The sequence below is a fragment of the Triturus cristatus genome, chromosome 4_1 (genome assembly GCF_964204655.1).
Source record: "Triturus cristatus chromosome 4_1, aTriCri1.1, whole genome shotgun sequence".
NCBI classification, from domain to species: domain Eukaryota; kingdom Metazoa; phylum Chordata; class Amphibia; order Caudata; family Salamandridae; genus Triturus; species Triturus cristatus.
The window spans coordinates 956,593,770-956,615,705 of NC_140585.1; the positions used below are offsets into that span (position 1 = coordinate 956,593,770).

The window sequence follows — 21,936 nt, forward strand, 5'->3', positions numbered from 1 at the left end:
GTACTAAAGTACAATGGAGTTGGAAAAAATAATTATAACGTAGGCAATCAATTTAGAGAACACGTGAATTCCATCCGATCATTCATCCCATATAGTTTCATGGAATTTAAAGTGCGTATCCAGTAGTTTTCTCGTTGCAGCAGTGTTTTGTGATTGTCTCTCCCTTCTGATTTAATAACTACTTCCAGAATGTTGAACTTGAGTTGACTGATGTTGTGTCCTGCTTCATGAAAGTGGTGAGCCACTGTAGATTTCAAATTATTTGTTCTGATGTTGCTTTTGTGTTCATTTTATGCGTATTTTGATTTTTCTTTCTGTCTGTCCTACGTAAATCTTGCCGCAGGGGCATTTGAGAGCATAAATGGTATTGACAGTGTCACATGTAGCTGTTACCTTGAGTTTAATGATGTGTCCTTTCATCGGATGTGTGATGTATGATCCTGGAATGATGTTATTACAGTTGTTGCAATTTTTGCATGCTATGGTTCCTTTGTATTTGGTTCGTGAGTCTTGGTTGATAGGATTTTTTATCATCTCTCCCAAGTTTTTGCCTCTAGTGTATGCAAATATCGGTTCATTTTCAAAGATTTTATTGAAATCCGGTTCTAGGCGCAATATTGACCAATGTTTCTTGATGGTATTTTTGAAACGTTTGCTCATTGTGGAGTATTTGGATACCACAGTCATGCGGTTGAGTGGGGTTTTTTCTTTTGATACTAGTGCTGTTGTCCTGCTTATGGTATCGCTTCTGCCTGACGAAGGATGTTGTCTGGATATCCCCTTGTCTTGAACCGATGTATCATTTCCTTGGTGCGTATCTTCATGGTATCTGGATCAGATACGATTCTTTTTACTCTCAAAATCTGGGAAAATGGTAAATGATTTTTTAAAGCGTTAAGGTGAAAACTATCATATGATAAGGTGTTGTTTTTGTCGGTGCTTTTTCTGTGTAAGTCTGTTTGAAAGCCTTGACGGGTTTGTATAATGGTAACATCCAGAAAGTTGATCATGTGTTGTTGGATATCATAGGTAAACTGTATTCTCTGATCGACGGTGTTGAGTTCTGTCAATAGTTTCGTGAGGGTAGTTGTTGGTCCCCATTCACCCATCCCACAAAGTTTCTACGATTCACAATAGCCAGCAGCCATTACCAATTCCAGGTCTTTCCTTTTGGCCTAAAATCTGCCCCTCGAATATTTACGAAGTGCTTGACACCAGTAGCAACTTTCCTAAGAAAACGGAGACGCCAAGTGTTCCCGTATTTGGACTATTGGTTAGCCGTCACTCCATCTTTGATCAATGCCCTATCTTTGTGGACGTGTCGAAAGAATCTGTCAGTTTGTCTGTCCATTCTCAGTATACCTTCTCCGCTAGTCAGAACTACGACACCTCCCTGAAAGGACAGTGAGTGTACCTTGAGGACCTGCATGTCCATTGCAGAAAACTCCTCTCCTATTGTATGAAGCTGGCTCTGTATATATTAAACCAAAGTTCTTCTTCTCCAGTGGATCCCCAGACGCTTACTGAGGCATAAGTAGGTCACGCTAAAAGCTCTATTTGTGGTAGTGTGGCCGAGCAGTTAGGCTTATCAGAGTGTAGTGTCAAACATTTATTGTACACACTCGGGTAAGAAATGATTGCACACACTGAGACTAAATGCAAACCAATTTGCTTTGTATAAAAAAGTTAATATTTTGTTTTATTTCTAGAACTAAGAGGAACTCAGTAAATAACATTTTCAAAAGTAATAATACTTTTCAAGTACAGTAAGATTTGTTTTGAATGGCAGTAAAAATACTTTGCAGTATATCAGAATATTAGAATTTTGCAATAAAAATAGATAACTTTTGTATGAAATAGGTTTTGTAGACTCAGTGTAATCATATGGGAGGAAAACAATGTTATGCATTAGCAGGTAAGTATTTGACTTGCAATTCCAGTCTTCAGGGGTTTTAACCAACACTGGGCAAGTTTCAGGTAGGTACTGCACCACCAGCAGCACTGGGGTGGGCATGTGCAGAGGCCACTGGGCCCAATGGAGGCTGGGGACACCTCGAAGAGGCATGGTTTGCAGAGAAGTACGTATGTTTTCAAGGAACTGGTCCCGGGGGTTAAGATCAGCAAGGAGGAGGCCATAAAGCAGCACCAATGCTACACCACTAATTTGGCATGGGTGTGTCCAGGTGCAGGGTGCAAACATCTGTGTCTGGCGCCCAATGCATTTCAATGGAGGTTGTCGGTCGCACAAAGAGGCTGCAGGCTCCGACCAGGAGGCTGGTTGAAGGTGACGATTGGCTGGGCTGGACAGGTAAGTTAGAGGGCTTTGAGAGGTCGAGGCACCGTTTGTTGAGCTCCCCAAGGACGGATTGCTGGGAATGTGGAGTACAAGGCAAAGCATGGGAACTCCTGAAGTCCTTCCTCTCAGACAGAAAACAGACAGTGTCTCTTTGCACTTTCTGCTCCAAACCGTTTTCTTTGCCCTGTGGGGTCCCACAGGGTTCCTCGCTTAGTCCAACATTGTTTAATGTATATGTGTCCTCTCTAGCCCCTTTGAGCAGGTTATTTGGATTTGATCTTACAACCTATGCAGATGACACTCAGATTGTGGTGTCTCTGCGGCCAGGGCAAGAGAGGGGGACATAATTACATTTTCATGATTGTATGGACGCAGTGGGTATATGGATGTCCCAGAACTGCTTAAAACTCCACTCAAGCAAGACTGAGGTCATTTTGTTTGGTAATGATCCCAAGTTCTGGACCCCAAGTTGGTGGCCGGTTTCGTTGGGCTCACTCCCATCCCCTTCCAGGAAAGTAAAGAGTCTGGGAGTTTTGATTGATGATAAGCTTCAGTTTGAAGATCAAGTCAATTCAGTTGTCCCGGCTACCACATTTGTCCTGAGAACCTGTAAGAACATTTTGCAGTATCTTCCTAAGGAAAATCAACGCACAATAGTGACTGCATTGACTATGACTAGACTGGACTATTGCAACAGCCTCTATCTTGCTATCCAGGAGCGTCTGTTGCATAGACTACAACTTCGTCAGAACTCGGCAGCCAGATTGCTTACGGGGACACCTAAATTTGCCTCTGTTTCTGGCGACATTAGAAGACTCCACTGGCTGCCTGTTAAACGCGTGCAGTTTAAGTCGCTCTGCACCGTTTTCAAAGCTCTTCATGAGACCGGCCCAGAACATCTAAAGCAGCGGTTTCAGTGGTATGTTCTAAATAGACCACTGCGATCCCTCGGAGCTAAACTGGTAGCAGTTTCAGCCTAGAAGCAGGAGACAGGCCGGTAGGGCTGGGGCTAAGGCAGTAGGTGTCTTCTTGCTTTGCAGCACAGCATCGTCGTCTTAGCTTGCCGGAATCTGAGGATCCATGTTCAGGGATGCCCCTAAATACTGAATTTAGGGGCATTACTGGGACTGGCAGATGGTTGCCAATCGGCTACTTGCCTTTTGGGGAACTACACCCTTAGAATGTCCTCTCCCTTTGGAGGAGCATCCTGCAAACCCGATTGGCTCGAATCCTTCCTTCAAGATGGGAGGTTTTCCTAAAAAATAAGTGTTATATTTACCTGATCACGAAGATCTTGCTGCCTAAAATAATACAAACATCTGTTATTTTTATAAATTGGTGTCTGATTTCTTTATTCAGTCAGTGTGTCCCATTTATTGCCTGTGTGTACAACAAATGTTCCTTTGATTAGACTAAACTGCTCGACCACACTACCACAAAATGGAGCACTTGGGATTTTTGAAGAAAGCCCTGTGAACCAAGAAGGGTTCCTTGGAAATTCTACACAACACATGCTCCAACCCTTAGAAATCCTCTTTAGTACCCATGCCCTAGGTACCAGGCTACCATTTACTTGGTACTTATAGGGGTCCTAAAGGTCTTGCCAATTGTGGAACAATTGTAGAGTTAACCTTTTTGGGAAAGAACACTGGCACTGGAGACCTGGTTAACAGTATCCCAGTGCACTTCAGTCAAAGTTGCATCAAATACCAGGCAAACAATAGGGGTGACCATGTCAAAAAGTAGCACTTTCCTACTGGGAGCATGAACTAAGAATCCATGAAGGTAATTATTTCCGCTAATGTGTCTTCGAAGAATGGTCTTGCTTGTAAACATACTTAAACATATATGTGCTATTGATGATTTAAAAGAAATTTGTCTATGTATTATATTGAAAGATACTGATCATGAATTGTGGAATCTTCAAAAACAGCTATACCATATGGAGGTGATAAATATCAATTCAAAATATTTTGTGTTCTGTTAGTATCATGATCTAAGGTTGTTTTTTATTTTCTTCAGATATTTGGTTCACGTGTACGAGTGGATTCAACTGCTAAAGTTGCAGAAATTGAACAGGCAGAAAAAGAAAAGATGAAAGAGAAAGTTGAGAACATTTTAAAACATGGAATTAATTGCTTTATCAACAGGTATGTGTTTTAAATCTTCACTGCTTGGTTTAGATACAGCAGGGCATTAATATAGTTATCTTCGTTTGCAGGGTGGTGCATCAAGACAAGTCACTTGCTTGTTTTAATGTATTTTTTACAGGCAAATATTTCTGTGACTAGATATTATTGGAGCGAACAAAGCAAAACCAAAGGGGATGATGGACGGTGTGTTGAACATTGCAAGCACACACCTCCAGTCAACTGATCTGGGTTTAATCCATCATTTTTTAGCTCACTCCGCCACCCCAGCTCAGACATGGCCATATGAAAATCAGTCTGACCTTGTGCCTCATGGGAACAGTCCAGCCCGAACTGCCAAGCCAGGTCTTCCCTGGATGGAGTGTTGAACATTGCAAGCACTCACTCCATCCATCAGCCCCTTTAGTTTTGCTTTGTTCGCCCTAAGTTGACAGGGTATGTCCAGACGTGGGTCCCTTGCTCACTTTGCCACTGGATTCAAGCTAGCCTGGCCGATGACGGCTGATTAGCCAGAAACCGGTCCCAGGATGCTTGTTTCCGGTCCAACAAGAAAAGCACCATCGATGCAATAAAGTTCCATTCCAGGACCCCACTCTGTGACCTGAATTTTTTATTTTTAAAATGTTTTATTTGTCGAAAGCACATAGCGCGGAGCTTTGTAACCCAGAGTCTTCCGGAGCATTAATATACATTATCATGACTGTCACTTTTCTCCTATAGGGAAAAAATAATGAAAGGACTTGCAATTTAAGCAAAACAAAAGAAAACAAAGAACAAACAAAACCCCCATCGCACTATTAACCACACAAGTCCTTGCAGTGCTGACCATTTCTTCCAGCCTGTACTAATGCTTGTTTGCTGAGGTGGGGCTGCGCTGGTGCTGAGGTGGGGCTGCGCTGGTGCTGAGGTGGGGCTGCGCTGGTGCTGAGGTGGGGCTGCGCTGGTGCTGAGGTGGGGCTGCGCTGGTGCTGAGGTGGGGCTGCGCTGGTGCTGAGGTGGGGCTGCGCTGGTGCTGAGGTGGGGCTGCGCTGGTGCTGAGGTGGGGCTGCGCTGGTGCTGAGGTGGGGCTGCGCTGGTGCTGAGGTGGGGCTGCGCTGGTGCTGAGGTGGGGCTGCGCTGGTGCTGAGGTGGGGCTGCGCTGGTGCTGAGGTGGGGCTGCGCTGGTGCTGAGGTGGGGCTGCGCTGGTGCTGAGGTGGGGCTGCGCTGGTGCTGAGGTGGGGCTGCGCTGGTGCTGAGGTGGGGCTGCGCTGGTGCTGAGGTGGGGCTGCGCTGGTGCTGAGGTGGGGCTGCGCTGGTGCTGAGGTGGGGCTGCGCTGGTGCTGAGGTGGGGCTGCGCTGGTGCTGAGGTGGGGCTGCGCTGGTGCTGAGGTGGGGCTGCGCTGGTGCTGAGGTGGGGCTGCGCTGGTGCTGAGGTGGGGCTGCGCTGGTGCTGAGGTGGGGCTGCGCTGGTGCTGAGGTGGGGCTGCGCTGGTGCTGAGGTGGGGCTGCGCTGGTGCTGAGGTGGGGCTGCGCTGGTGCTGAGGTGGGGCTGCGCTGGTGCTGAGGTGGGGCTGCGCTGGTGCTGAGGTGGGGCTGCGCTGGTGCTGAGGTGGGGCTGCGCTGGTGCTGAGGTGGGGCTGCGCTGGTGCTGAGGTGGGGCTGCGCTGGTGCTGAGGTGGGGCTGCGCTGGTGCTGAGGTGGGGCTGCGCTGGTGCTGAGGTGGGGCTGCGCTGGTGCTGAGGTGGGGCTGCGCTGGTGCTGAGGTGGGGCTGCGCTGGTGCTGAGGTGGGGCTGCGCTGGTGCTGAGGTGGGGCTGCGCTGGTGCTGAGGTGGGGCTGCGCTGGTGCTGAGGTGGGGCTGCGCTGGTGCTGAGGTGGGGCTGCGCTGGTGCTGAGGTGGGGCTGCGCTGGTGCTGAGGTGGGGCTGCGCTGGTGCTGAGGTGGGGCTGCGCTGGTGCTGAGGTGGGGCTGCGCTGGTGCTGAGGTGGGGCTGCGCTGGTGCTGAGGTGGTTGGGGCTGCGCTGGTGCTGAGGTGGTTGGGGCTGCGCTGGTGCTGAGGTGGTTGGGGCTGCGCTGGTGCTGAGGTGGTTGGGGCTGCGCTGGTGCTGAGGTGGTTGGGGCTGCGCTGGTGCTGAGGTGGTTGGGGCTGCGCTGGTGCTGAGGTGGTTGGGGCTGCGCTGGTGCTGAGGTGGTTGGGGCTGCGCTGGTGCTGAGGTGGTTGGGGCTGCGCTGGTGCTGAGGTGGTTGGGGCTGCGCTGGTGCTGAGGTGGTTGGGGCTGCGCTGGTGCTGAGGTGGTTGGGGCTGCGCTGGTGCTGAGGTGGTAGGGGCTGCGCTGGTGCTGAGGTGGTAGGGGCTGCGCTGGTGCTGAGGTGGTAGGGGCTGCGCTGGTGCTGAGGTGGTAGGGGCTGCGCTGGTGCTGAGGTGGTAGGGGCTGCGCTGGTGCTGAGGTGGTTGGGGCTGCGCTGGTGCTGAGGTGGGGCTGCGCTGGTGCTGAGGTGGGGCTGCGCTGGTGCTGAGGTGGGGCTGCGCTGGTGCTGAGGTGGGGCTGCGCTGGTGCTGAGGTGGGGCTGCGCTGGTGCTGAGGTGGGGCTGCGCTGGTGCTGAGGTGGTAGGGGCTGCGCTGATGAGGAGGTAGAGCTGTGCTGAGATGGTGCTATGCTGATACTGTGGTGGTGCTCAGGTGGTGCGGTCTGTGCTGGTGCTGAGGTGGTAGAGCTGCGCTGGTGCTGAGGTGGTAGAGCTGCGCTGGTGCTGAGGTGGTAGAGCTGCGCTGGTGCTGAGGTGGGGCTGCGCTGGTGCTGAGGTGGGGCTGCGCTGGTGCTGAGGTGGGGCTGCGCTGATGAGGAGGTGGGGCTGCGCTGATGAGGTGGGGCTGCGCTGATGAGGAGGTGGGGCTGCGCTGATGAGGAGGTGGGGCTGTGCTGAGATGGTGCTATGCTGATACTGTGGTGGTGCTCAGGTGGTGCGGTCTGTGCTGGTGCTGAGTTGGTGCAGAGTGATGCGGTGGTGGTGCAGAGTTGGTGCTAAGCTGAGGTGATGATCGTTGATGCCCAGATGTTTCTACGCTGATGGTGAAGTGGTGCTGTGCTGATGGTGAGATGGTGAAGTGGTGCTGTGCTGATGGTGAGATGGTGAAGTGGTGCTGTGCGGATGGTGAGATGGTGAAGTGGTGCTGTGCTGATGGTGAGATGGTGAAGTGGTGCTGTGCTGATGGTGAGATGGTGAGATGGTGAAGTGGTGCTGTGCTGATGGTGAGATGGTGCTGTGCTGATGGTGAAGTGGTGCTGTGTTGGTGTGGGGTTGCTGCTGTGTTGGGGCTGCGGTGGGGCTGCAGTGCTAATGCTGAGATGGTGCTGTGCTGATGGTGAAGTGGTGCTGCACTGGTGGTGGTGCTGTGCTGATGCTGAGAGGGTACTGTGCTGAGGTGGTGCTGCACTGGGATGATGCTGTATTGGTGCTGAAATGGTCTGTGATACTGAGGTGGTGCTAAGGTGGTGGTGTGCTTGTGCAGATGTGGTACCACTTCTGCTCAGGCCTCCGCTCAATCAGCATACAATAATGGGCAGGCCCAGCAAGAGAAAGGCAGTGATACCTCTGCTCATCTGCCTCTAGAAAGTCCACTCAGGCACCCACTGGGCCACTGGCGGCACCCTAACATCAGACAGCCCCCATGCTGCCCAAAAAACAGCCCGCAGCTAAAACTCTGCTACCGGCCCTTCGGTCATTTCCTGAGTGCCTGCGTTACTAATCCGACCCTGGTTTAGCCGCCTTGTCACTTCAGCACATCACAGCAATCCTGCAGGGACCCTCCTAAGGCTTTTCAGCCGAGTCTCAAAAGTACAAAGGGGCATAATCCCAGCCCCTAAGGAGCGTGCAGATTAAAGAAGAAAGATTTTACTTCTTCTAAAGAGTCCTTCCTTTTTTATTTGGTGTGTATTTATGTTGGTATTCTTTTTTTCGTGATAGCAGGGAAGTTTCCACCCTGGTGCGTTGTTCATTTTTAAGTTTGTTCTCCAATTCACTCTTCTAGCTCTCTGCATCAGTGTTGCTTCTTCTGACTAATTCCCATTCACACGGAGTAAAGGTCCATGCTTATGCTATTACCGGAAAATTAGGCCATTTTACTTTGAGATACTAATAGAATGGTGGATGATCCACTGCAACACACACTGCCTATATAGGCATGTGTTCACTCCTCCAGTGTGAGCGGACAGAAATCAATTTGAATGCTAAATTATATTTTTCTTAACTGCTGATCAAGAAAAATAATACAAAGGCGGAGTTCTCGACCACTGGGTACTACGCAAGCAAGGGTACAATAAGATGATGAACGCGTACATACAGAGTACGCTCATGCATATGAATATATAGGGTCTGGCATATTCATCCACAGGGAATGCTCTATATAAACCTATATAATTCAAGCGTCCTACACAGAGAAAAGTGCAGAGAGTACGCATACACTACACTGTAGTTATATGTACAAGAAAACATGGTGCATGCAAAAGGGCAGTGGTCGTAAATAAACAGGAAAGGGTGGATACATACATTAGAAAGTGTACATGCATACAAATGTCAGGGAGCACGCGTTTACAGGTGTTGCAGGATGGATGCAGAGTAGCGAGTGTATGAATACATACATGAACAGCACCAGAGATGTTTTGACAACTCTCAGTAAACTAATCAAGCTAAAGGGTACATTTCTCTTAATTAAAAAAGCATACCAAAACAGTTCTTCTAGTAGATATACCATTCATTCTGTTGTGCTGCATCAGCATGGGGGACCTTCGCATGCACTGGCAGGTCATAATGGATTTAACCCACTGGTCATTTGCAATTACTGAATAGCAACAAAAGACTACTGCGAGTCGTCATTTGGCTCTTGTCATTGTGTGAACCCGCTTCTTGTCACCGCTGCAAAGATGAACAAGAGGCCACGGCGGAGAGCCAGCCTCCATTACCAGAAATCAGTAGAGGTAAACCTCTTCAAATCCCAACTGCGTGGAAGGGTTAAAATACTTGAGGCTTGCACATTCTTTACAACTGGGCCTGCTGCATATACGGCTTGTCCAGACACCAGCTGAGCGTCTAAGATACTTGCTGTTTGCTTAAGCACGTGAGTAGCTTCATATCAATCATATTAAGCACTGCGTGCAAAACTGGATTCAGGGAAAAACAAACTAGTTCAAATCCGCAAGGCTTTAGAGAGACATAGAGAACAAGACTTACTCCTCTAAGTCCGCCTCGGTGAAGGGCACGTCCGCGTTAGGGGCAGTGAGGTCAGGGACGAAGAGCTAGAGGTAGTGAAACCTCTGCAGGAAAACGACTAACCCCCAAACACAGACCGAGCAATGCCCACAAAACGTGCGTAGCCTTCCAAGCAGTATTTTTAACTTTAATAAAGGAGTAAAAACAGGAGACGGGCAGGGTGGAGCGACTGAGTGGGCGGGACACGTGGGTGAGGAGAGAGGCGCGCGCGCTTAGGAGAGCCAGCTTCACTTTTCAAGCACTGCACTCGTGCTTGTGGCGTGCCGCTGCACGCTCCCGCAACGTGGATGCTGCCACAAGTGCAGTGCTTGAAAAAGGGAAGAGCGACGGCTAAAGGCTGCCCTATGTCGCGCATGCGCGCTGCGTAGGCGAGACCTACAAAAAAAAGGCCCTATCCCAACTAGTGTATATAAAAGAAAAAAGAAAACAAACCCCCCAGCAAGGGGGGGAGGGGCGGGCCGGGTGAGCGGAGAAGATTAAAGCCGGTCCGAGCCCTGTGTTGGAATGTGCTGGAACAGGCTCCTAATCCAGTCTCCGATAATCTGCCCAGCACTTCCAGATTTTGTAGTGTTTACGGGGCAGCCCCTCGCTACAAAAATGGGAGCCTCCAAACCCATACAAAAATCTAGACCTGTCTTCCAAATCGAGGCGAGGGCGCAACTGACGTCTTCCATGTGAGCGAGGGAGGTCCCTACCCAAAACCTCCGACAGGCATGTCATTACTCCCCACCAAAACCGTGCCAGCGCGGAGCAATCCCATATGGTATGAAGCCGAGTGCCCTCTTCATGCATGCAGCATACACACACCGGGGAAGCCACCAAGCCCGTCCTGTACAGCCTGACTCTAGTGAAATATGCCCTATGAAGGTATTTAAACTGGATAAGGCTCCTTGCAATGGCCGCCCCACGAGGGGAGGTAAGAGCCTCCACCCAGTCCTCCTCTTCAAGCGGGCACACATCACTCTCCCACGCCTCGCGGAGACGCTACAGAGATGGGGAACTATGTGTGACCAGGGATTGATAAGTTTTAGTAATCTTATGGTCCTTTAAATCCCCCATGAAGATTTTCGCCTCCACTGGGCTGAAATCGGCCTTCTCCTCCAATCCCGCCAGGCTAGGGGAAATAGCATGATGAAATTGCAGATATTTAAAAAATTGGATATGCGGCATTTGAAAGTCTTTCTGCAGGTCCCGGAACGACTTCAAAACTGGCCCCCGCATAACATCCCCCAAGGTGGAGATCCCAATCGCGCAATCCAGGCAAGGCCACCAACTGCGGCAGGCGTCCATTTTGCCACAGTGGGGTCTCCCGGGTCAAACGGTTCCACCAACCCATCCTCCAACGCCTGTCTCCAGATCCGAAAAACAAGCTGTGTGGCGTGGTCTGAACTTTAAACACATTGGAGACTCCCCTGAACCACTTCTTAAGGCTGATTTAAGATGTTTCCCTGAAAAGACTACTTGCATTGCAATTTTCCTTTGAATGATTCCTTCATCCATTCTGAAGGTTCTGGTGTAAATTCATTTAAACTTAGCAAATTCTATCTACCTAGACGTCATCCTTCTTCAAAAGGGGAAATAAAAGGCAGGACTTCTATGGATGTCTTAATTTGTTCAAGGAAATGACTATCTTTTAAGGTCTCTTAGCAGATGTCTTGGTAGTCTAACTCTAGACAATCTATGACTACAGCCACGTTTGCTTGGTGGATGGTCTTTTGCATTTTTAATTCTTAAGACATTTGATAAATGAATTCTCAGAAATATCATGCATTTATTTTTTTTTAAACATCTTTATTGATTTTCATTTTGTAACATTACCCCTCCTCCCTCCCCCCACCATTTCGAACAAGGTACAAAATTCAGAGTTTCCCAAAACACATGAAGCAAATAGATCTGTGGAGAGTGTTAATGCACACATTTAGTAGAATAGAAGAAAGAAAAACAATAGCTCTAATTTGTTTGAACTTTCCCTTTGGGGAAAAAAAAAATCTTTTTTTTTTTTTGTAAACCTAAATAAAGTTGGACATCCATTGTATTAGTGGATCCCATATCAACATACCTCTTTTGCACTTATTACGCCCTTTTCTTTTATATATGGCTACCTCTAGATTGCATGTTGCTAGTAGGCAAGCCCTCCATTGCTGGAACGTCGGAGGGTTTGGATCCAGCCAAGCTGAGGCTATACAAAGCCTAAGGATAGCCATAGCTACAAAGATCAAACCGTACATGCTTTTTGGACGAGCACAATCTGTTATACCCAGCAATATTTCCTCTGTAGATATATAAATATCTGTTCCAAAAATTTCTGACAAAAAAACTAGGAAATCTCCCTTATTAGGTTTGATAGAGCATTGCAGGAGGCAAACATGTGAACACTATCCGCCTCAAACAGTGAACAGCGTGGACATGAAGTACCTTTCCCGGTCCCCCACTTGGCAATTTTCTTCGGAGTATAATACAATGAAAAAAATGTTTTGTAATACTGAGCTTGTAGTTTAGCTGACATAAAGCTGGATTGTGACATTTCAAAAGATCGAGCAGGGGTTTGGGGTGATAGTTAGTTTTGTCTGCCATGTCTCGAACTGTTTCTCCATATCGTCGGAACCCAAAGAGTTCAAAGATTCGTAAATCTCACCGATAGTTAGAGAGGATCTTTTACAAATCCGGTCCATAATTTGCGTAGGTTGAAATTTCTCCCTAGCCCCCCCCCTTTGTTAACAAAAAGTCTCTAACCTGTAGGTATTTGAAAAAATCTCTTATGACAAAGGTCATAGTCTCTGCGTAAATCTTCAAAGGTCTTCAAACCTACTTTATTAAAGAAACAGCCAAGCTGTAATATCCCTATTTGTATCCACCGATTCATGCACCTGTCGTCAAATATCTCGGGAAGATCATTATTTTTGGAGATAGGGGTATAGTATGAGAATCGTCCTAAGCCTAGCAATTTGCGCTAACAGCCCCATACCTTATAAATCCCATGAATACTCTTGAATTTTATTTTCTTGAAGTAATTATCATTCATATGACGCCACAAGCATCCTTCAGAGCCCCTACCTAATATAAGTGTTTGTGGAGTAGGTATGCTATTGCCAATGGGCTCTAAGGAGATAAGTGCAGAGCAGTATCTCAAAACCGTGGCCCAATAATAGAATTTAAAATTAGGCATTGCCAACCCCCCTCTATCCTTTGGGAGAGTGATGTATTTTAAAGCCTGGCGTGAATTTTTATAGCCCCACAGGAATTTGGAAAATAAAGAATCAATAGACCGGAACAGTTGGGGTGGAAATTCTAAACAAATGGCCCTGAAAAAATATAAAAATCTGGGGAGATACAACATTTTGATCACATTAGATCTTCCTCCTATCGTTAGATGAAGGTTATTAAGACGTATCAGATCTTTTTTTTGTACGTTGAATCAAAGGCTCTACATTGTCCTTAACTATATTGTCCACGTCTGCCGATATGCTAACGCCAAGATGTATAGCTTTGTTAGTAACGCTAACATCGTTCATCGTTATCTTGTCGTTAAGAATAATCTGCGTTTTGGTCTGATTTAATTTATAGCCAGAGACTGATCCAAAAAATAGGGCCTCTTTCTCTAACTCAGCAATTGCTTTACTTGGACTGCTAGTAACTATGGCGATGTCGTCTGCGAAGGCTAGGGTTTTAGTCTCAAATACATGTACGCATATTAAGGGGATTAATACATTTTGCTCTAGCCTCCGAATAAACGGGTCAATATATATCGCAAAAAGAAGGGGAGAACATGGACACCCCTGTCTTGTCCCCCGTCTGATAACATCCCATTTATTGCTACCCTAGCAATAGGTTCAACATAGAGCATTTGTGTTGCCTTAATGAATCGTTGACTAATCCCATAGTGTAACATTTTGCGCCAGAGGTATTCCCAGGAGACCCTATCAAAGGCTTTTTCGGCATCAAGTAGTATGAGCGCCATAGGGTCTCCTGTCGCCTGGGTAAAGTCAAAGAGAGATATTAACCTTTGGACGTGGTCAATTGTGGATTTCCCGGGAATAAACCCATGTTGACGTTCCGATACAATCTTATGTATGATGGGTGCTAGTCGGTTAGCTAAAAGTTTAGAATATATTTTCGAATCGCCGTTTATCAATGTAATAGGACGGTAGGACCCAGGTTCTAAAGGATTTTTTTATTTTTTATTTAAAACAATGATTTTAGCGGATGACCATGAAGCTGGTGGTTTTCCACCCTCGAAGATATGGATGAAGAGTTCCTGCATAATATCTTTTAATTGTAATGAGAATTTGACATAAAATTCTGTTGGAATACCATCCATGCCAGCGGCTTTCCCTGCGGTGAGGCTGGTCATAGATAAGAGAATTTCCTCCCAAGATGGAATACTATCTAAGCTATTCTTATTCTTTTTCCAAACCTGTTGGTGCATTTAAATTTAGATGTGTCTCCGAGCTGTTTGTTTGATTCTCTGTAGTTTCATAGAGATTCTGGTAAAATTTTTCGAATACCTTTCTAATCTCGGAAGATTCAGTTTTAAGGCCAGATTCTGGATCTAAAATCTTTTACAAGATTAGCAGTATATTCTTCTCTAGTACGTATCGCCAGCTGATGGCCAACCTGTTCGCTCCACTCATAGATTTTCTCTTTATGGGCTGAGGCTTTAGCAACTACCTTTTCTGTCAAGACATCGATAATCTGGTTTTTGGCGGCAGCAACCTGTTTTAATTCATTCTCGGGTGAATCTCCATCTTGGATAGCCTTGGTCAGCTCCTCTTCCGCTCTAGCCAACTTACCCTGGAGTGTTGCCATTTTTAGTTTAGCCTCCTTATTGGAGCGGAACGAAAACTGCATAGTCTCTCCTCTAATACCAGCTTTTAGGGCATCCCAGACCACATCGATTGTTGTGCTACCAACATTAACCTCGAGAAAACCTGCTATCCATTCTGTCATGTGTTGATAACATTTCTCATTCCCCAAGAACGCTCTCTCGAAAGTCCATGTCTTCGGCTTGTTTAACCCCTTATTCAAGCTTAGTACAAGAGGATTATGATCCGATAAAATTCTAGGTGTTTTTACAATTGTACTACCAGACCACGAAGTACTAGACATAAGTATATAATCTAGCCGGACAAGTCGAGAGTGTGGGTATGAATAGTATGTAAATCCCGGGTCCCCGGGATGACCGTTCAGCCAACAATCAACTAAGCCATGTGAAACGCACACATTTTTTAAGGCCTGGTAAACTTTTGGTTTCCGTCCTGTGTATCTAAAATCTGGATCTGACAGCCACTCCCCTGGTAGATGTATATTAAGATCACCACAAACTATTAGGGGAAGAGGCCACTGAGATAGTTCATTGGTCATCAGAAACAACACATCAGGGTCGTCACTAACGCTACCATAGATAGTACACAGTCACTTTACTTCTTCCAGAGTCGTAATGACACTCTGTAATAGCCCACCGACCAAATTTGTCCTCTAATGTACGTATGAACTGAAAATCCCCCCCCTTTAGCCAATATTGCCACCCCCCTTGCTCGTGCCCCTTGTGATGAGGCTGTAATCAATTGGTACCCTAGAGTTTTGAGCAAATAATGTTGTGATCCTTCGACATGTCTCTTGAAGGCACAGGATATTAGCACCAATCCGCTGTAGCCCTACCGTTACTCTCTGCCTTTTCTTGATATTGTTGAGGCCGCAAATATTTATAGTGGCAATTTTCAATTTAGCCATATGATTATTTGATCAAATGATCTGCACAGAAAAAAAACGATGCTCTCCCCCATGCATGCCAAATTAACAAAAACTAGCATAGATATTTTAAGTCTGTCCTTATCTTGCCACCTACACTCTCTAATCATCACATAGTCATTGTGTTTGGAACCCCCCTCTCCCTCTCCCCCTCGTACTGTTACCCCCACCCGAGCCCCCCCCCCCCCCACCAAAAATTAGGCATCCAGGCTCAATCCTGAGCCTGTGTGATAGCGTCTGAACAGACCTCACCCACCTTCCACACAGCCCCCATCACCAAACCATCCATACCAACAGCTATCTCTTATCTCTTCCCTACTCGGCTGCCCCTCTTACCCTCTTTCTCTCTCTCTGCTCAACATCCTCATCATCCCATCCCATCCCTCACATTATCACTGGCAGAGAGAAGAGAAGAATAATAGGAGGATGGACAAATATAAAGAAATTGATCATCAATAGATCTATAGATCTAGAAGGAGCATCAAACCATAGATAAATTTAAATGACCCCCGAGGGAGAAAAAATTGGGAAAACATATTTTCAATGAAAATAATATTCTAAGAACTATGTGGGTCCTGCTTTGCCAGTTGTTATCTCCTTAAGTAATTGTTCAGCTTGAATCTCCGAGGTAAAAAACCAGGTCCGACCTTGCAAAATAACCTTCAATTTGGCAGGATTTTGAAGGAAAACAGCAGCACCAACTTTTTGAAAAGGTGTAATCAGTTGCCGGAGTCGCCAACGTCTTTCTACAGTTGCATGTGCAAAGTCTGGCTTGGCAAAGAACGAAAAATTCTCCCGAGTCCGTTTTTTATTGGGTCTAGCCAGATCATATATTGCTTGACGAAGCAAAAAATTCCCAAAATAGAGTAGAATGACTGGGAAAGGACTGGTTGTTCTGTGGGCGTTTAGATACAGACATTGGGAATCTATGCACCTTCTGGATCTCCTTTTCCCAGACCCAGTGTGCTAGTTCCGGAAACGCATTTTTAAACAGGTTGATGACAAATGCACGAATATCTCTTCCCTCGCAGTTCTCTGGAATTCCTAAGATCCTAAGGTTATTCCGTCGTTGGCGATTTTCCGCCTCCTCGAGTTTCCACATAATGTCTTTTATCACCTCTTCTTGAGATGTTAACCTGAGTTTTTAACAAATCGACGGTAGACTCCAGGATCTCAGTCCGATTTTCCACCATAGACATTCTTTCGGCTATTTCGGTACAAGTTTTCCCGATTTTTGCGAACTGACCCCTGCAATTTTTTCCCAGCCATTCTAGCATGGCAGTTTTCAGTTTTGACCTCATTTTGAAATGTATTTAATTTTTGTAGGATCATAGTTAGAATAGGCTCAGCGGCAGACTCAGGGATTCTAGAAGCCTCCAAACCCCCGGGAGTTGCCCCATGTATTAGTGCAATGGAATGGATATTTGCATCTGAATAGTCCCTTTAAGTTCTTTCCCATGGTCCATCCCATCTTGAATGTGGGTAGTTTTCTTGCCTTCAGAGAGTCTCTTAGCTTTCCTGTAGGTTCTTCGGCTTTCCTGCTGGCTACAATGACTCGCAGAGGTATCTGCACAACCATCATCTCCACTACTACTCTGAGACTCGATGGAGGCCGAATTAACAGATTCCTCATTTAAAGAGAAAAAATTCTCCGTGGGGTCCCAATCTGTGCCTTCCGCGAGGTGATAACCCCCCCCCCCCCCCCCTACAGCTGTTTCAGGAATGTCGTGTGCATCATGTGCAACAAGTTTTTTGTTTCCACTAGCGTTAGCTTTGGCTTCCGTTCTAACAAGAGGGGTAGAACCTCCCTCAAAGTCTACATAGTCCACACAGTCCACCGTCTCTGGCTGAATCGTTATAGGGGAGTTAGCCACAGCCATGTCCAGCAAGGTATTCTCATTATTATCCCAGGAGGCTCGCTTATCTCTCAGCGAATCTTCGTCTAACAGGGCTCCCTCTACCCTCTCAGCGCTAGCGACGATAATATCAGTGTCATCCTTGGGCATCTTATTACTTTGCTCACCCTCTTTGCTAATGGTTTTTTTTGTAAACATACTACTGATTGCCGGTTGATTTCTCACAAGTCCGCCGGTCGATGTACTATTTTCTGTGAGAAGGCTTTTCCCGCTTTTAGACCTACTATTTTGGAGGCTCTTACCCGTGCCAAGTTTCTTGGGTCCGACATCTGGTTTCATCTCGATAGCCGGGTGCCCCCCGAGAGCACTAGCAGGGATTGAGGAGCGCGTTTTGTTGCGGGCTCCTCGCGCCGTCGCCATTCCTTCGTTCTCCCTTCGGAGCACAGCTGTAGCTCCTACGTTGCCAGGCAACCCTCAAGCTGGCGTCCTACGGAATTCCAGCCCGATAACGCTGACAGAAGCAGCTGCGCGAGTGCTTCCCAACGCGAATGACAAGTACGGCTCAACGTTGAACCGCTCTCGTGTTTCACCCTCGGGCCACGCAGACTTTTTACTCCATACAGACAGTCATCGTAACCAGGACGCATCTTGGGCCGCGTCCGTCATTGCAGCCACACCATGAGCAGGACGAACTTGGTGAAGCGATGGAGAGAGGTGGAGGTGAGTTCAGAGACCTTTCACTCAGCAGCCATCTTGCCCCCTCTGTGAACGTTATTATTAGTCATAAGAAATGTCATGCATTTATAATGCGATAAAGCCTGCACCCATGACACCCAAATGGCACGTTAATATTAGTCATCCAGGACAGTCAGATGGGGTCTCACCACTTTTTTTTACAGACCGTAATCTCTAGAAGCCACGAGGAAAAATGTGACTGAGCTGGGAAGTTCAGCTCAACTTGCTTAATATTTGGATTGACTAGTTAGCCCTTCTTTCGCCATCTTTAATGGTTGTGAAGTCTGATTATTAACCAGCTGAATATGAGGGGAAAATGGACAGCAAAGAATTTCCTTAATTCAAATTCAGGAGTTCTTAGTCCTTTCTCTTCCATCCTGTTTTGATAAAGGTGAGCCTACTTCCTATTATATATTATGATTAAGGCTCCCTGTTTTCCGTTTTTACTGATTTTTACAGATAAATACAGACCGAAAACATTTCTTTTTGTGTCTGTATTTATTTTTAAATGTGGATAAAAACGGAAATTGGGGTGCTTTTTGAGTAATTCTAAACACTGTTTGCCATGACTGTCAGGCCAATAGATGTGTGGATTGATAGATAAGGGGGATAAAAAAGAAAGGAATTTTAGGAAAGAAGCTTTAACAGCGGTAGGTATGCAAAAGGTTGATACTGAAATTTGCTTATTTTCATATAATGCACTGATTTATCTTCTGCGGGTGTTCACAGCACTGAAACCTGTCAGGCATTCAAACATGAGCGCATATTTATGGGTTAAATAAATGTGGAAATATACTAATTTCAGCTTAATTTTTGCACAAACCCAAAATAAATATGGATAAATACAGCTAAATTTAGCAAAAAAAAATATGGATAAATACAGACAAACGGCGAGAAAATAAATACCATAAAACCGGGAGCCCTAATTATGATGGATATATGCAGTTCATTATTCTGAATAAAGCATGAGAATATAGTTACCTGTAACTCCAGGTTCGAGGCATATGAGCTGCAGATCACACACTGTGCAGAGATCGCCATTTGATGTTGGGCCCGTATGTTTGCACTTTGTTGTTGTAAGAGTGGCTCTGTATATACTGGCCCCAAATAGGTACAGTGTGCCCCGAGTCCACAGTCCCCAGAGGTTTGGCAGAAGCTAAAGTTAGATATAACCTTGCTCTCTAAAGTGGTAGCTTGGTCGAGCAGTAAGGCAGTCGTCGTCTAAAAAAAACGGAACCAACCAAGCAACCGGCTCCGAAGACCACTGGCGTGCAACCTTCGGATCCGAGAAAATCAACGGAACCAAAGAAACAGTCGGTTCCGAAGACCCCAACAGAACCCAGGAAAATTTCCGATTCCATGCCTAAGGAGCAGAAAACCACTCCTAAACTTGTGCAACACAAACAATCGGACCCGAAAAAATCGGCACCGAAACACACTCCTGAGGAGGAGCTTTTTCGGCCTGATCCAACCCAAAAAACTCTTGAACTAGACCCAAAGACAGGTCAACTTATACTTAGTCCTTCCATGAAAATGGACAAACCTGTATCAGCTCCACGCCCAAAGAAGAGAGACCTTGCCACTTCGCCTTTGAGAATTCCACCTCCACCTCCTCCTCCTCCTCCACCCCACATCTCTTCTATCCCATCTCCAGTACCCTCACAATCTCCTTCACCAAAGGATAACGAGGACACCTCCGGGGAGGAAGAAGATAATGACCCTTTAGGGGAACCTAGTCACCCTAATACCCCAGAGGACCCATGGGAAGATTATGGCACACCTGATGTCCCTAATGCACCACAAGATGATATCTACCCATCCCCTCCAGAGGACACTATAGGGTTCACTCAGCTCACACAGAGCTGCAGAATACCACGGTGTGAATTTGTGAGAAAGTGCCATCTTTCTTGCATGGTATGCCCCCACTTTTTGCTAAATTGCTGAATGTACTTCGATTGAGTGTACCCTGGGTTCCTGCCAATCAGGTGCCCAGGGCCTATGTTCCTTCCTTAAACCACACAAACTCCAAATTGGCAAACCCTAGCCACATGTCAGCCCCTAGTAAATGGTACCCTAGGTACCCAGGGCCTTGTGGCCACGGAAGGCCTCTAAGGGCTGCAGCACTCATTGTGCCACCCTCAGAGGCCTTGCACCCTTACACACACACTGCCCTTGCAGGCTGAGTGTCTGGGTGCAGGACAAAACAAAGTCTACATGGCACACATCACTGTGTACCATGCCCATCACCTACACTGTCAAGGCATATGTCAGCCACCCCTCTAGCTGGGTGCATTACGCCTATGGTGTGGGCACAGGAGCAGGAGCCCTGTGCCCCTACAGTACCCGGGTCCATTCCTGGGCACTGTAAGTGCAGTGCTGTCATTTAAGAGTACATGGTGCTGAGAGCTTGTCAAACACGAGCTCCACAGCACCATATTGGCAACACTGAAGCCTGGGAAGTTTGGTATCAAACTTCTCAGCACATTGAACCCACACTGATGCCAGTGTAGGATTTAATGTACTAAGCACCCCAGAGGGCATCTTAGAGATGCCCCCTTACAGCTAACCTACAATCCACGTCTGCTCTGAGGCTGCCCAGGCTGCCACACAGCAGACACGTTGCTGGACCCCTGGGTGGGAGAGCCCCTGCTCTCCCGGGCCTGCAACAATGCACATCCTGGGTGAGGTGAGAAATCTCCTCCCCCTGGATGAGCAAAGGGAAGCTTCAAAGGCAGGCCGCCATTTGGAGTTTCCCCAGGCCACTGCAACCCCCCACTCTGGCGGGAAGCTTGGCCGGAAACCCCATACAAGGACAGGGGATGTGCCAGCCTGCCCACCCCACCCCTCAGGTGGGGGAGGCGAGGTGAAGCACATCTCCGGGCTCTCGCCATCTTGAAGATGGGAGGCCCTACCCTATCAGGATTAGGCTACTGCCCCCCTCCCACAGGAGAGAGGCAGGATAGGGGGTGTACCCACCCCAGGACAAGGACCCATTGGTCCCTGGCCTTCACCTACCTGTAACGCCCCTAAATCTAGTATTTAGGGGCCCCCTGAACCTTCCTTCCTTAGATTCCAGATAGAAAATTACAAGAAGAGCAAGAAGAACAAAGACCTGCCCTGCAGCTGCTAAAAAGAGAAGAAGACACCAACTGCTTAGGCCCCAGCCCTACCGGCCTGTCGACTCTCGAACCTGCACCAGCGCGGCATCTCTTGTGGCCAGCAACCTCACCAACCCCGGAGGACCTGGCTACCTTTTGGCTCTAAGCCCCTGGGACTCCCATGAGTAGAGGCTCTACTCAAGAAACCTATTTTTAACCCCTGGCAGCAGCCCGGAACCGCGGACCCAACACACTCTGCACCAGCCAAGCCTGGCCAGTGCCGGAGTGGACAAAGACCCTGAGGACGACCCCACGGCGACTGTGACCCCGAGTCCGGCACCCAAGGACCCCCCTCGACATCCCGGAAGAAGCCTGCAGCCTCAGAACCAAGTGCCACCCTAACCGCGATCAACCAGAGGGTAAGATTCCCGACGTCAAAAGGCACCCCTGCACCCGGCGCCATGCGGCCCCCTGTGCCCAATCCCGGGGTACCCACCCAACCTACAACTACCCAACTTACCTCTCGAAGTGGTGGTGGCACCTGAAACATCCTCGTCCCCGAGCCTGCAGCCTTTTTCCAAACCGGAACATTCCCATTGATTTCCATTGAGCGCCCGAAGGCTCAAAAGCACCCTGCACCCAGCCGCCCGAGTGGCCCTGGCAGTGCCCTCTCTACCCTAAACTACTTCCCCACTTGCCCTGAGTAAGTGACCAGGAGCCCAGCTCCCACAGCCGCGTGGCTTGCCAGACAGCAGCCACCAACCAAGGCCCCCCTATCCCTCATAGGATAACATTGGGCCTAACT

General features: G+C 47.6%; 1 protein-coding gene across 1 annotated transcript in view; it reads left to right on the forward strand.

The window, feature by feature from the left end:
• CCT2 (chaperonin containing TCP1 subunit 2) overlaps positions 1-21,936 on the forward strand; it is a 284,562-nt gene that overhangs the window by 85,609 nt on the left and 177,017 nt on the right. The window contains exon 9 of the mRNA XM_085653840.1: positions 4,319-4,446. Coding sequence (XP_085509966.1) covers positions 4,319-4,446 — 128 coding nt within the window. The remainder of the gene's footprint in view (positions 1-4,318; positions 4,447-21,936) is intronic.